General features: G+C 36.7%; 2 protein-coding genes across 2 annotated transcripts; both read left to right on the top strand.

The window, feature by feature from the left end:
- The first annotated feature begins 4,739 nt into the window (after window positions 1–4,739).
- Window positions 4,740–5,846, top strand: LOC18442814 (pentatricopeptide repeat-containing protein At4g38010). The gene is made up of 3 exons (XM_088845707.1): window positions 4,740–4,994; window positions 5,220–5,396; window positions 5,523–5,846. The coding sequence occupies exons 1-3, from the start codon at window positions 4,740–4,742 to the stop codon at window positions 5,844–5,846; spliced, it is 756 nt and encodes a 251-aa protein (XP_088701833.1).
- Window positions 5,847–8,398: 2,552 nt separating this feature from the next.
- Window positions 8,399–16,023, top strand: LOC18442815 (phospholipase A1-Igamma1, chloroplastic-like). The gene is made up of 5 exons (XM_088874695.1): window positions 8,399–8,639; window positions 14,355–14,536; window positions 14,695–14,949; window positions 15,543–15,559; window positions 15,646–16,023. The coding sequence occupies exons 1-5, from the start codon at window positions 8,399–8,401 to the stop codon at window positions 15,920–15,922; spliced, it is 972 nt and encodes a 323-aa protein (XP_088730821.1). The 3' UTR covers window positions 15,923–16,023.
- The last annotated feature ends 319 nt before the right edge of the window (window positions 16,024–16,342 follow it).

Genomic DNA, 16,342 nt, shown 5'->3' with positions numbered 1-16,342 from the left:
TCACACCTTAATTCCTCTCTCACCGGTTGGTATTCGTGCCTGTGTCTTTCTCACACGATTCACAAGAGAGCGGTCTCAGGTCCTGGGTCTATCTCGAACCCGTAACCATGCCACCAGGTCATTCCGACCTGAGGGTGAGATCTAGGCACTTAACCAGTAGCGCCTTCCAGTGCATGAGATGCACTATGAAAGAAGAGAGCTTCTTATGGAGAGAAACACTATGATTGTTCCTCATGTAGATTGAGAGATGCTGGTTTATTGTAGAGAAGCAGTTCCCATGGAGATTTTGGGTGGTTTTTCCTTTTAATTAACTTGTGGACTCCTGAAGATTGAGATATTGGTTTCTTATAAGGAAGCAGTTCCCACAGAGATTTCTTATTGACTCCTAAAGATTGAAAGGTTGGTTTATTGTAGAGAAGCAGTTCCCATGGAGATTTTGAGTGGTTTTCTCTTTTTGTTAGATAAAATTCAGTTGCTTTAAAAGTTATCTTTCTAGACAGTGGTCTAGTTAGGGTATCTTCCTAGACAATGGTTTAGTTATGGAATAGAGATGAGAGATCAGCTATGGTGTCATTTAGGATAGCAGGTTTTGCTCTACTAAGTTTTGTCTAGTTGAGGGTTAGAGAGGTAACTATGGTCCAAAATCTTTGATGTACCTTTCATTAGTATAATGGATTTCATTTTGTCGTTGCTCGTGGATGTAGCCCTTCTAGGGTGAACCACATAAATCTTTGTATTCTTGTAGCAGGCATTTCATTGTATAATTCTTGTAATTGAATTGCCAAAAAATTAACCCATCGGGTTTAGAGCTTCTGCACACAACAATTTCCATATCTATTGTTATCTCAACATCGTTTCCATATCTTAATTAGGGAGGCACAAGAGAGAAATATTTTCATATCCTCCGTCTCTTCCTATTTTTTTAAAACCTCATAAAGTTTGATCCCACCTTTTCCTAAAAGTTGTGCATGTAAGTCATCCCCCAAAAAAAAATTTCCCTTATTTTTTTGGTTCAAACCTCCTAAAATGGATACCTATCCCCAATTCAACCCTTGTTGTGCCCAACTAATCACGAGAAAGAGAAGTACCGACAATTTAAAATTTGATAAATAAAAAAAAGTAATTTATTTAGTTTTAATAATATATAGGAGAAATAAAAATTAATCTATCTTATTATAGTAAGCATATATAGGAGAAATAAAAATTAACATATCTCATTATATAATAATATATGGACCCGGTTTTTATGCGGACAAGCCCTCATATGTAGAAATGTGGGCATATTAATAAATATGTTTTTGAGATGGATTTTTGGACTTAATTTTTTAACGAGATGTAATCTCTAACATAGATATAATGAATATAAACTAATAATTAAATTTAAAAAACTAGAAAAAATAATTCTAATAAGAGAACATTTGGACCATTGGTTTCCATTGTTTTTAAATGGCACACCTACTTGCATCCATATTAAGCTTTACACTTTTTGGACTGCATATGTAGTCATGCGTTCTAATCGGCATGAAACAATTTTTCATAATATATATAGGAGAAATAAAATTCAAGAGAGAGAAAGATATGTTATCATATCAAAAATTATGTTTTCATATCTTAATGAGAGAGAGAGATATTTCCATATCGATGATTAACTTTCTATATTTTAAATTGAGAGAGAGAGAGATCAACATTCTTCTATGTGTTAATGAGATTTCCTTATCCATCATTATTCAACATTGTTCTTCCTATTTTTTAAAAACCTTTTAAAGTTGGCAACAATTAGATCTTGCTTCTTCTTGTCCTTTTCTTCTTTTTTTTTTTTTTGGTCCTACCCTTTCTTAAAAATTGTGCATGCAAGTCATCCCTAATATTTTTTCCCCCTATTTTTTTGTTCAAACCTCCTAAAATAAGTACATATCCCCAATTCAACCACTATTGTGCTCAACTAATCAATCTAAAATTTAAGAACTATGAAAATTTGACATATTTGATTATATCAATATATATAGGAGATATATATATATATATATATATATATATATATATATATATATAGAGAAATAAAAATAAATCCATCCCATTATATAATAATATATATAGGAGAAATAAAATTCAAGAGAGAGATACATGATACCATATCTAAGAATGTGTTTCCAGAACTTAATTAGAAAGAGATAGATTTCCATATTGATGCTTATCTCATTGTTTTCATATCTTAATTTGAGAGAGTGAGAGAGTGAGAGAGAGAGAGAGATCAACATTCTTTCTATACGATATTTCCAATCCATCATTATCTCAACGTTATTTCTATATCTTAATTAGGGAGGCACAAGGGAGAAAGATTTCCATATCCTCTTTATCTTAATATTATTTCTATAATGTAATTAGAGAAGCATAAGAAAAAAGATTTCCATATCGTCCTTATCTCAACATTGTTTGTTCCTGTTTTTTTAAAAGGTGTGGTTTCAATAAGGTTGCAACCTTAAACAATCCAATTAAGGCGCACCTCCAAATTTTATTATAATATGTAATTTTGGTGTAACAAATTCTTAGGATTATCTAAAAATGTATTTTCATACCTAATTATTATATTTTAAACTGTACAAATGGTTAAAATCATGTAGATCTATAAACATGTGAAAATCTTGAAAATGGACGGTCTAGATAATGGATGCAATATGCACTAATTTTTGGACTCAAAATATTTTTTTTTACACATTCATACATCTCGATGTCGAGATGATCAATTAGAAGGTCTTTCAACATTAAAACAACCTTTTTCGATGGATTTTTGAGGTGCATTTGTACTTCTACATTTTAATGTTGCAACCTTATATAAACTTTTCCCTTTTGTAAAACCTCTTAAAGTTGGTAACAATTAGATCATGCATCCCACCATTTCCTAAAAGTTGTGCATGCAAGTCATCCACAACGTGAGAGAGATCAAGAGAGAGAGAAAGAGGGAGATCAACATCAACATTCTTTCTATATCTTAATAATATTTCCATATCCATCATTATCTTAACATTATATTTTTATCTTAATTAGGGAGGCCCAAGAGAGAAAGATTTCCATATCCTCCTCATCTTAATATTATTTCTATAATTTAATTAACGATGCATAAGAGAAACATTTCCATAACATCCTTATCTCAACATTGTTTCTTCCGGTGTTTTTAAAACCTCTTAAAGTTGCTAAGAATTAGATCATGCATTCCACCATTTCCTAAAAGTTGTTCAGTCATCTCTGATTTTTCCCCCTAATTTATGGTTCAAACCTCCTAAAGTGGGTACCTATTCCCAACTAAACCCCCATTGGGCCCAACTAATAGAGAGAGAGAACCAACAATCTTAAAATTTAAGAAACATGAAATTTTAACCTATGATATATATATATATATATATATATATATATATATATATATATATATATATATATATATATATATATATATATATATATATATATATATATATATATATATATATATATATGAAGATACTGCAAAACCCCTATAGGCGAAAATAAAAAGTGATTTCGCCTACCTTCATCGCCTACCTTAATTTTTATAAATTATTGTTTTATATTTTATTATTTTGTTTATTATTATAAAGGTTTTTGGGAAATCTAAAAAAATAAATTTCAAGAAAAATTGAGCTCATTAGACTTGTTTCTCATTCTTCTATCAGCTTCAATACTGAGGTGCATTGGAAGATTCAATATAGTTATCCCTTGTGTAGAGTGGTTCAAAGCAATTACAACAGACTTCCAAGATAGAGGAGACTGTTTAGGACAATAGACACTTGCATGCGATCAGGGACTGTATTCCCGGCCGTAATAAGGTCCTTTGCGAACACTACCATTTTATTGACATGCTTGGTCACTGAGTCTGATTCTTTTATTCTACAATAATTGTCTTTTTCTAACAACAATTTCATATGGGTCTCAGAAGTGGTCCCATACTTTTAAGATAGGACAGCCATCATACTTTGAGATGTAGTGTGATCCTCAAAACTCTAATTAAATCATTTTTCATAAAGCTTAAAGTAGTAGTCCTAGCTATTTTATCATCTTCTAACTATTTGTCAAGTCGTATTTTGGCTTGACCATTGACATTAGACTCTAAAACTGGTGATTGACATAATCTACTCCATCTTGAAAAAAAATATATCCAAATTTATTTTTCTATTTAAAAAAATGGGAAAGCTGTCTATACTCATCTACGTCATTGAACTTTTATTCTCCCCGACCTTTTTAACCATTGGCTTAAAATTGAACGTTTACACGCGTTCCCTCAAATTGTCACAAAATGAGGGCACATTATCAACCGGTAACCCATATGAAATAAGTCCATACTAGGGATAAGAGTACCCAATTTTTAAGGAGAGAGAGAAAGCACGGGAGAAGATGGGGACAGAGGGTGTTTTTGAGGAGAGAGAGAGCACGCAGATTAGAGGGAGAGAGGGCCTCTTGGAGGGAGAGAGAGCAAACTGGTTGTCTACATCGATGACTCTACAACTAATTTGTTTGCTTCCATTACTAAAACCCACCTCCAAAAAGCTGTTATCTCCATTACCCATTCTCCATTAGTAGCACCCCATGACCTCATTTTCTCTCTCTTGAAGAAATGCGTGAAAGCACCCCAACTGAAACAGATACACGCCATCATGTTCAAAATTTCTCTTTCTCACGATTCTTTTGCAGTAAACCAATTCGTCTCTGCCTGCTCGAGCACAGGCTCAATGGACTATGCAATTTCCGTGTTTGCCCATTTGCAAAAGGCCAACATATTTGTTTGGAACTCCATGATCAAAGGCTTTGTGCATTGGCATTCTTATCAAAAGGCCATTTCCATGTACAAGAAGCTCTTGGTTTCCCCTGTTTCAGCAACCAGTTACACTTTCTCTTCTGTGATCAATGCTGGCACCCAAGTATTGGGCTTGAGCGTAGGAGAATCCATTCATGGCCAAGCTTTGAAATGGGTTTTGAATTCTCAGGTCTTTGTTGGAACTGCGCTGATCGATTTGTACTCAAATCGTCGTGAGATTTGAAATGATCGTAAGGTGTTTGATGAAATGGAGTCTAGGGACGCAGTCACTTTTACCATGATGATTTCAGGTCATTGCAAGATTGGTGAACTGAGTTTTGCTCAAGAACTCTTTGATGCCATGCCTGAGAAAAACACAGCTTCATAGAATGCTTTGATTGATGCTTACTCAAAGGGTGGTGATATAGAAAAAGCGGCTTCACTCTTTGATGAAATGAGTCATAAGGATTTGGTTTCTTGGACCACCATGATCTCGAGATTTTCAAAATATGGAAGGTTTAAAGAGGCTATAGCTGTATTCCAAGAGATGGAGGCCCAAGCTGTGAGCCCTGATTCAGTAACCATGGCTACAGTAATCTCAGATTGCGCACACCTAGGGGGCCTTGATTTAGGGAAAGAGAGACATAACTATGTTAGCTGAAATGGTTTCAATCTTGATGTCTTTATAGGATCCTCTTTGATCCATATGTATGCAAAGTGTGGGAGCTTAGAGAGATCCCTTCTGGTTTTCTACAAGCTCCATGAGAAGAACCTCTTTTGTTGGAACTCAATGGTCGAGGGGCTCGCCATGCATGGACATGACATGCAAGCCATCAAGCTCTTTGAAAAGATGGAAAGATCAGGAGTTAAACTAAATGGGGTGACCTTTGTTGGGGTTCTCAGTGCTTGTGCCCATATAGGTCTTGTCGAAATAGGCCGAAGATACTTCTATGGGATGACTCATGAGCATGGCATTATGCCATGGATTGAGCACTATGGCTGTATGGTCGATCCTTTAGGGCGAGCAGGTCACTTAGAGTAGGCAGTAAGGCTCATGGAAAGCATGGAAATGGAGCCTAATGCAGTGATATGGGGTGCTCTTTTAGGGGGTTCTAAGATTCATGGCAATGTCGGTTTGGCTGAAATTGCAGTCAATAATTTATTAGAGTTAGAGCCTGGTAATAGTGGGTATTATATGTTATTGGCAAATATTTATGCAGAGGAGAATAGGTCGGATGAGGTTGCGAGAAAAAGGGAGAGAATGGATTCAACTGAAATAATGAGAGATAATAGTATGACCTTCAGGAGTGTATTCAGAGCCTTGGAGACTTCTGAAGAGGATAGACATTGCATGTGGAAGGAGATTCAGCAAGTGGCATTAAGTGGTGCAAAGAACTTTGGGAGACACCATGGTATTGGAGGTTAATCATGGATAAACAAGCTAATCTACCTCAAAAAGGCAGTTTCTTTTCGAGCACATAACAACAAAAATGAAGAAGCTGGGCTAATTAAGAAAAATAGCAGCGAAAAGGAGGGAGACCATAATATTGAGGGAAATATATAAGAGCAAGGAGACTCATATTGAGCTCTTCTTTGCTCAGTGCTCAATTCACTGCCTAATCACATGCTGGGCCTTTACTTTGTAAATTGCATATACCCAAGCCTCAGATTTATCTCTCATTATCAACAATATTATTTATTACAAAGGAAAAATGTTACTTCTTTAGCTTCCTTTCATAAATCCAAATGCTGTTTTATTACAAAGAACATTCTCAGGCCTAAGAATTGTATCTCATTGTCTGCAATGTTAGTCTTTTTCACTTTCTTGTGATCATAATACAACAATAATGTTTTTTTTACTTTTAATCTCTTGAAACACCAGGGCGCAAGCACCAAGGGTGAAGGGGAAGGGTGTACTTAGGTAGGGGCTTTTTACATATTTGTAATTTAAAGTCTTGTAGTTGGATATGCACAAACTCAATTTTGCAGGCATATTTTGATATAGTGCCTTGCCCTCTTACTCTATGTACGTGCAACATCTATTTAAGACAGTAACCTTTCTCAAATGAATTCTATTTCTTATATTTTGTCTTTTTCCTGGTGAATTGGGAGTTGAGGCAATGTCTTTTCTTGGTGAGTTCTATTTAGGACAGGCCCCTAAATACATACTAATTCTTTTTGTGGGAATCATGGATTGCAATTCAAGTTTTCAAACTGGGTTCCCAGGGAATTTTCTTTCGATTCAGGCTTGGTGTTTCCTTTTGATTCAAGGAATTTGGTCTACGCAGTGAAAATGTTAAAATGGACAATCAGTGGTAGTTTTAATTTCTTATCAAGGTTCTAGAAGCAAATTTGGGTAGTTTTCTGCGAGCATGTATGCTTCTACCTTGATATCAACTTCTTACCTAATACTATCTAGTGTATGAATTTGGGGGAATTAGAAATAGCATTTTTAACTGACATAAATTAGAAACAAAGGCTATCTCCACACCCATACTATCTATTGTATGAATTTGGTGTACTATTATTTTAGTATTAAAATCTGTGGAGTACTATTGGAAGCACAAACCATCCATAGAGTTTGTAGGGGGGAGAGAGAAAGAGAGTGAGAAACACGCACACACACCAAAGAGTGATAAAGAGAGTAAGATAGCTAGGTCATGGGATAGCGCCAAAGATCTACATATTGTTTGCAACATATGGAAGCTTAACAAAAAATTTATTTACAACATCAATTTGCAAAATGGAAAGCTATACAAAAATTCCATTTGAAGCTATCAACATGTACTTTGAAACTATACAAAATTCTACTTGCAACATGAATTTGCAATATATGGAAGCTATACAAAAATTCCATTTCGAAGCTCCATTCCAAGATAAAGTCTTCTCCACTAGCATTGGGGTTGCAAAAAATTTCTAACATGATGAGCTTGATTGTTGAGCATTGAGGTTGCAAAAACTTTCTGAGATGATGAGCTTGATTGTTGAGCATTGGGGTCGCAAAAACTTTCTAAGATGATGAGCTTGATTGTTGAGCATTGGGCTTGCAAAATATTTCTAAGATAATGAGCTTGAGAGTTGACCATTGGACTTATACATAAAACTACAATCTTGTTCTTAAAGTTATGGCCTCTGCTTTGACTTCTTGCATTGTTATCCAAATTGATATAGTCATCGAAAATTTAAGATATACATTAGTTCAATAACCAATTGAAAATGAAAAGAACTAAGCATTTAACATGAGACACATGTCATTATATCCTAATACATTTAATATATAGCAATAAATCGGTGCAAATGTATTATCGATATACCATAAAAAAAAACGAATAATGTACATAGGGAAGTCTGCATATTGTTTCGCTCAGCTTCAGGCTCGATTGTGGGAAATGGACGCTTTATAAGAAGTAGATAAGCACTAAGGTTTGCAATGGGTAGAAGGTATGGCATGACTAAGTGTTGCCAAGATAAATATACTAACAATATGCACAGGTAGAAGATAAATATTTGAAGGCCCAATGGCTACCCGCCGTATGTGCCAAATACTATGGCACTTGCAATTACCCCATGAACAACTTCTTCCGAGCACTGGGCATGGATCACCTCCGCTACGAGATGAGCCGCTACTTGTATGCTTCTTCGAGCCCTAAGCTGCGCAAATTCTTCAAGAAATCGTTGTCGGCACAGACGTGGAGCCAGAACACGACCTGGATCGGCTGTGGCGGTGGCCACCGACCCCGATGTGGTGCAGAAGCTCGGGCGGCGGGACATCGTGTTTCCATGGTGCGGCACGGTGACGTACCTGGAGTGGGTGGAGGACCTGATGGAGTACCAGGTGGGGCCCAAGTCTTGCCCGGATGACAAGGTGAAGGTGGAGTCAGGGTTCTTAGATTTGTACAACTCCAAGGTGTCCGCCTGCAACTATTGCTCCTACTCGGCCCGCGACTAGGTACATGGCCTAGGAAAGCGTTAGAAAGGTTGTTATAACGGTAACGAATCGCGGCCTTATGGTACGTCACGGTAATAGGGTGTGAAAAAGGTTTTGATAGAAATATTTGGTTAACAACGGCCGTTTTTGGTTTGCTCAATGTGATCTCTTAGGAAAACAAATGGAGGAGCGCGTTGTTTTCTATAATAACCCTGTAGGCCGGTCCTGAGTGTACCGGGACTCGGACGAGTCTGTTATGGGCGAGACTGAGTCTCCCCTAGTTGTGTGTTGAATTCGGGGATATTATAATTTATTTTAAAATTCTGGAATATTATAAAAAATGTGAGATTGATCTTTTTTTTGTGTATGATTGGTATGATTTCGGCTAGGAAAAAGTTTATAGAAGGAGGCTACCTTATAATGTAGAACTACGGATGCCCTTCAAAAATCCATCGGAAAAGGTAGTTTTAATGTTGAAAAACCCTTTGATTGATCATCTCGACATCGAGATGTATGAATATGAAAAATAAAAATATTTTAAGTCTCAGAAATAGTGCATTTTATAACATATTATCTACATCGTCTATTTTCAAGATTTTCATATGTTTATAAATCTACTTGATTTTAACCATTTTTTGAAATTTAAAATTTTATAATTAGATATAAAAATAGATTTTGAGATAATTCTAAGAACATTTTAAATCAAAATTATATACTATGATAAAATTTGAAGGTGCACCTTACCTCTACACCTACGGATGCATCTGTATGCCAACTGCACCTTTTCGGCAATGATCGGTGAGTGTTTTGTTTTTGCCATAAATCTCTATTTTTTTTACTTTTTTTTTTGGATTTCTAAACTTATTTTTTAAAATACATCTTTAAGTCTATTTGGGCTCCTTAAGGTTTTTTGTTTGATTTTGTTTTTAATATATTTTCTATTTTTTGGAGTTTTCTACAATTTTTTGTTTCAATTTAGTGAGGGCCCTATGCGTGGACTCCACCGAGGTAGGCCAACAAGAGTACCTTGCCCGAGTCGATTTTTTGTATAGTGCTAGTCCGCTTATCTGAAATATTTAATAAATTGAGATACATATATAAGTTGTTTCTTTAGTTTGGTAACAAGTAAAACATTGGGGATATCTAAATAACCAAGAGCGGTGGAAACAATCACAGATCCAATGTGGGTTATAAGTAAAGCAGTACCATTTCCAGTGAAAACCATGCAAAGACCGTGGTAAGGAATCACAACTCAAAGTTGAGAGTTGTCATATGTCATATGAACAATTGCACCAGAGTCCATAACCCATTATTGATCAGTTGGGGTAGTGATCTAAAGGTTGTTAAAATCATGCACTAGCGCATTGTGAGATGATGAAACATTTTTTATGTCCCAAAAGTTTTTAGCAATAGACCCATGTCGTCCACAATACTACCAGGTTACACCACGTGCTATACCCATTCTTGGCTGAAGAGGTTGATGGTTAGATAGTTTGACTCCCAGAATGCCTTGTTGATTTTGGTTGCGATCTCTACCTTCGTAACGGTCACATCCTTGGCCATATCCTCCTCTATGTCCTAGTGATGTGTTCATCAAGGCATGATGATTACTCTCAATGATTGATGAAGATATAAATCGAGTTTCGTATGTGATAAGGGAAGATCGAAGCTCTGAGAGGAACATAAATGGAGGTTTGGTCAAACGAGAAGTCTCAAAGGACAAACTTTAGACAAGGCCTTTGAGACTATAGCGGACCATATCTTGATCAGTCATTGGACAACCAATAGCTGTAAGATGGTCACATATAGTTATTCGGATATTCTGTCACTGATTGAAGCCCTTTTTGTAAATTGATCAATTAAGTTTTAAATTGGAGAACATTGGCAAATGTTTCACTTTGATATGTATTATAAAGTGTCTCCCACACTTATTGAGTTGCCTTTAGGTACATGACTTCAGTAAGCAAGTCATTAGAGAGTATAGAGAGAAACCAGCTCAATAACGTTTTATCCTTCATCTTCCCTTCTAGAAATTTGGGGTTCTTTGATAGTTTTGGGTTAGAGCCTGAACCATCTTTTGGTTAATTCAAGACTTGAGCCTTCCATTTGTGACAGTTGTCTCTACTTAATTTAATAGATATAAAGAATGGAAAATAAAGGATGGAAAATTAAGTGAGGCCATAAATGAAAGGACATGTTACTTGACTTATTTAATAGATATAAAGGATGGAAAATAAAGGATGAAAAATTAAGTGAGGCCATAAATGAAAGGACATGTTACTTGACTTAAGGTTTTGAGAGACAACGGGGAGTATTTCGGTATCATACTTTCTGAAGTTTACGTAACAAGCTAAGACTTACTTCGGTTGAATTGGTGCCAAAGTAAAAAACTGACCTTTCAAAATCAACTTTTGTAAAAGAGGTATCAGAATCAACTTCGATGAGAGGTGCTGAAGTTGACGAACCAGAACTTACTATGGTATGAGGGGTGCCGAAGTTGTCAAGCACATAACAGAACCTACTTCGGTTGAATTGGTAGCTAAGTTAAATTTAAGAATAGGGAGAACTGACGTTACCAGAAGATTGACTTTATAGCTTTTACAAGTGGGAGAGAAAGGAGAGAAAGTGACTTCCAAACAAAGAGATAGAGAATGACTTTTCAACAAATCTCCAACAAAGGCAAAGCAAGATATAGAGAGAGAGTCCACTTAACAACTTTTACAATAGAGAAGAGAGAGAAACTACATATTTTCTAAAAGAGAGATAAAACCACTGTATTCAAAACCACTTAAGAGGCAGGGACTCTACGAGATAATAGATTTAGCAATACAGAAGAGAAAGATGGAGGATGCACTAACAAATGCAAATGGTGCTGCTGAGAGTAGTGGGTGATGAAGCCCATTAGTGGCTCTGATACCGTGTCAAACTTATGAAGTGCTGCTGAGAGAAGTGGGTGATGAAGCCCGTTAGTGGCTTTGATACCATGTCAAACTTATGAAATGTTGCTGAGAGAAGTGGGTGACGAAGCCTGTTAGTGGCTTTGAGACCGTGTCAAACTTATGAAACCCTAGAGAGACAAAAATGGATAGAACACCTCTGTGTATTTCGTTCATACTAATCTCATAGTTTACATATACAATAGACAGAAATGCGTTTGAGAATAAAAAATAAAACAATACCCTATATAATATCACTAAAAATACAGTCACACAATCTCTCTCTTAGCAATAAGAACTTGGACCTAACCCATCAAGTCCAATATTTGGATAGGGCTCATGTGGTGTCGACCTACCATTGGGGTTGACCATCATCAAGGTCGACCCGATCGTATTGCCACCCCTAAAAGCACTAAGAGCTAGGACAACAGTGACCTTAAAAACAGGTCATTGATGAATGAATTGATCGGAAGGCCAAGGTAAGATACCATGAAAACCTCTAAGTACTTTCCCAGTGTGGACAATGGTACTATTTTTCGGGTTCGGCCCACCTGAGCTCCATGAAGTGTGTGTATTTGTTGGGTTCGCCCCACATGAGCTCCATGAAGTTGTGTATTTGTTGGGCTCGGCCCACATGAGCTCCATGAAGTCTGTGTATTTGTCTGTTGCAAGTGTATTTGCACTCGTGTATGCCTTTAAACCTTGGTCAAAACCATAGGAGATTAGCATGTGACGACTCTAATGAAAGAGATAGGTATCCAGATAAGTATTTTAAGACCCATTAAGTTCGGAAGAGTCAGTATTTTAAGACCCAATAATGTCCAATCCAGATAAGTATCCAGATCACTGATATGGGTCAACCCTCTTTCATTCTCTTTTCTTTTTCTTTTTCTTTCTTTAAACTTATCTAATATTGTATTTAGGCCTTCCCCCAAACAAATCAATTCCCCACTTAATTACCTCCATTTTAATTTTTATTTTATTTCATTTATTTATTAATTTTTCTTGGGATCACTGATCGGAGAATGAACCAGAACATTGATCATCTATGGTTGGATGATCTATCACACCAATATGTTTTTTTTAATGGTACGGTTTGTATAGAGTTGAGGCTCTAAATAATCAAAGTAAAGCGCACCTTCAAATGGTGTCGAGAAATGTGGTTTCAATACTGGAAATCTTTGTGATAACATTAAAAAATATTTTCTTCTTTAAGCATAAAATTTAAAGCTTTAAAAATAGTTTAGATCGAGCGGATGAAATATTGAAAATTGATGGTCAAAAAATATGTTACAAAATACATTATTTTCAAAACTTGAAATTCATTTTTTGTCGAGATGATCAATTTAAGGATATTTAAACATCAAAAGAACCCGTTCTATTCAAGTTTTTGAGGTGAGCTGTATATGCCTTTAAACCTATGTCAAAACCATAGAGAGGAGATTAGCATGTGACGACTCGAATGAAACAGATAAGTATCCAGATAAGTATTTTAAGACCCATTAAGTTAGGAAGAATCAGTATTTTAAGACCCCATAATTTCGGAAGAATCAGTATTTGAAGACCCATTAACTTCCTATCCAGATCCGGATCCAAATCACAGTTAGGGATCAACCCTCCTTCATTGTCTTTTCTTTTTCTATTTCTTTAAACTTGTCTGTACTTACGCCTCCCCCAAACAAATCAATTCCCCATTTTAAATTTTATTTTATTTCACTGATCCGAGAACGATCCAGAACATTGATCACCTAGGGTTGGATGTCTATACCACCACTATTTTTTTTTTTTAATCGTGCGGTTTGTAGAGAGTTGAGGCTCTAAAAAATCAAAGTAAAGCGCACCTTCAAATGGTATTGAAAAATGTGGTTTCAATATCAAAAATCTTTGTGATAGCTTCAAAATATGTTTTCATCTTTAATTACAAAATTTAAAGCTTCAAAAATAGTGTATATCCAACAGTTGAAATATTGAAAATTGATGGTAAAAAGTTGTATTACAAGATGCATTATTTTCAAAACTTGAAATCCCTTTTTTTCTCATGTCTATGCATCTTGATGTCGAGATGATCAATTTAAGGGCATTTAGACATCAAAACGACGTGTTCTATTGAAAATTTTGAGATGGCCGCTAATTTAATTGTTTAGAACTCGGCTCTATATAAACTTTTTCCTTTTTTTAAACCCTCGGGAGAATAAAAGTTGGAGATTTGTGCACATATCAAAATTTTCTTTCGTTTGGGCGAAGGACAGGAATTCAGTATTATTGCATCATATTTCAAATTTCAAAAATTTCTTGAAATTTAACCAAAATTCGGCCAAATTGGAGACACTTCGAACAAAATCCTCGTGATACATGTGGATCACACTGTAGATAGTACATTAGCCCGTAGAAGCCCATGTGATACACGTTGACCACACCTACTATAAAATGCGAGCACTCCCAAGCCATACCATGAACTCAAGCTAAACCACAAAGAAACAGGAGAGAACCAGGAATTTTGAAAGCTTCAGCTGGTTCTTTCACGGCATCCTTGCTAAAAGCTCCCTCTCCTCTCTACCATGAGCCATCTCTCTCTCTCCAACGTACCACCACCTTCCAGCCTCTCCTCCCACCGAGATCAAAGCTCTGGCCGTGGCCCCTCGCCCTAAAGAGTGGCAAAACCGAATCATTTCTAACCTATCTCCATGAACAGTTCGAGGAGCTGCTGGAAATGTTCGTAGGAAAAGTGGAGGAGGAGAACCAGAGAAAAATCAGGGTCCCCAGTCCGAGAGGTGGCGCGAGATACAGGGGGAGAACAACTGGAAAGGTTTGGTTGACCCCATGGACCCATTACTGCGTCGAGAGATCATACGTTATGGCGAATTCGCGTAGGCATGCTAAGACTCCTTCAACTTCAACACCTACTGCAAATATTGTGGCACTTGCAATTACCCGATGAACAGCTTCTTCAGAGCGCTGGGCATGGATCACTTCGGCTACGAGATGAGCCGCTACTTGTACGCGACTTCGAGCTCTAACCTGCGCAGATTCTTCAGGAAATCGTTGCTCGTGCAGCCGTGGAGCCAGAAAGCGACTGGATCGGTTATGTGGCGGTGGCTAGCAACCCCGATGTGGTGAAGAAGCTCAGGTGGCGGGACATCGTGTTCGCGTGGCGCGGCACGGTAACATACCTGGAGTGGGTGGAGGACCTGAAAATTAACCAGGTGAAGCCCAAGTTTGGCCCGGACGACAAGGTGAGGGTGGAGTCAGGGTTCTTAGATTTGTACAACTCCAAGGAGCCCGCCTGAACCTATTGCTCGCCCGTGAGCAGGTATATGCTCTAGGAAAACGTTTTTATAGTTGTCATAACGGTAATGAATCGCGACGTTATGTTATGTGATGTTAATAGTGGTGTGAAAAAGCTTTTGTCTAAGATAGAAATTTTTGGTGAATAATTGCCGTTTTTTGTTTGCTCAATATGATCTCTCAGGAAAACAATTGGAGGAAGGCGTTGTTTTCTATAACCCTGTAGGCCGGTCTTGAATGGACCGGGACTCGGCCGAATCCACTGGATTCTTCTTTGGGCAGGACCGAGTTTTTCCAAGTTGTGCGTTCAACTCAGAGATATTATAAAAATTTTAAAATTTTTAAAAATAATAAAAAATATGAAATTGATTTATCTTTTTTTTTTTTTTTTGTATGATTCATATGATTTCAGCCATGGTGAGTGGTTTTTTTTTTTTTTGTCATAAATCCCTATTTTTATTTTACCTTATTTTTTGGATTTTTAAATCTATTTTTAAAATAGTATTTTTAGCCTATTTGGCCCCTTAAATTTTTTTGCTTTATTTTGTTTTTAATGTATTTTTCTCCTTTTTGTAATTTTTTGTTTCAGCTTATTGACAGGCCTACGTTTGGACTCTGTCAAAGTTAGGCCAAAGGGAGTATCTTGTTCGAGTTGATTTTATTTATAATGGTGTTCCTCTTACATAAAATAGTTATGGATTTCGAAACCTTGAGCAGGTGATCTCTAAGACACGCTGCCTAATGGAGCGCTACAAGGCCGAAGGAAATGAACTGAGCATCACTATCACCGGCCACAGCCTCGGAGGCACGCTCGCAATCCTCAGTGCATACGACATTGCCGAGACCGGTCTGAATGTCCTCCCAGATGGCCCATGTGTGCCGATCACTGTATTTACGTTTGGCAGCCCCCGGGTCGAGGTTCGTTCCAAAATCTTTAATGTAACTGTCATTGGAATAGTGGATTTCTAGTTGCCACGCTCGTAGATGTAGCCCTTCTGAGGTGAACCACGTAAATCTTTATGTTCTTTTTGTATGTGTTTCACGTTTTGTTTTTCATAATTTATGTTCCATATATTGGCCCATCGGGTTTATTACTTCCACGCGCACAATAAGTGGTATCAAAGCACAACAGTCTGGACCCCCTTGGTGAAGAAGATTAATTGTCTTTTTGAAGATGAATTCGAGTGGAAGGTTGAATGTTTTTAATGTTAAATTGGAAACTCAACTCAAGGCGTTCTTTCTCTTTCCCAATTTTTCTTAAAGATCTAGTATTGTTTGGGGATCTCTCGTTGATATGGAAGAACCTATTCGGAGGCACAAATGAAGTTATTTATCATTCATGGGTTAAAGAGGGAATATATTCACAATGTCACGTCTATTCAATGGTGA

The sequence above is a fragment of the Amborella trichopoda genome, chromosome 1 (assembly GCF_054954075.1).
Source record: "Amborella trichopoda isolate Santa Cruz 75 chromosome 1, AtrichopodaSantaCruz75HAP2 v2.0, whole genome shotgun sequence".
In the NCBI taxonomy this organism is placed as follows: domain Eukaryota; kingdom Viridiplantae; phylum Streptophyta; class Magnoliopsida; order Amborellales; family Amborellaceae; genus Amborella; species Amborella trichopoda.
The sequence above is the reverse complement of the archived record's forward strand: the minus strand, read 5'-3'. Positions and strand labels throughout refer to the sequence as shown.

Bases quoted from the DNA above. Each gene is read 5' to 3' on its own strand.
- LOC18442815 (XM_088874695.1), top strand. From the start codon at position 8,399: ATGGATCACCTCCGCTACGAGATGAGCCGCTACTTGTATGCTTCTTCG. The intron at 8,640-14,354 runs GTGGGGCCCAAG...ACCTATCTCCAT, and splicing joins AGGACCTGATGGAGTACCAG to GAACAGTTCGAGGAGCTGCT. The intron at 14,537-14,694 runs TAGGCATGCTAA...TAACCTGCGCAG, and splicing joins TACGTTATGGCGAATTCGCG to ATTCTTCAGGAAATCGTTGC.
- LOC18442814 (XM_088845707.1), top strand. From the start codon at position 4,740: ATGGACTATGCAATTTCCGTGTTTGCCCATTTGCAAAAGGCCAACATA. The intron at 4,995-5,219 runs GTCTTTGTTGGA...GCTTACTCAAAG, and splicing joins AATGGGTTTTGAATTCTCAG to GGTGGTGATATAGAAAAAGC. The intron at 5,397-5,522 runs GTAATCTCAGAT...ATGTATGCAAAG, and splicing joins ATTCAGTAACCATGGCTACA to TGTGGGAGCTTAGAGAGATC.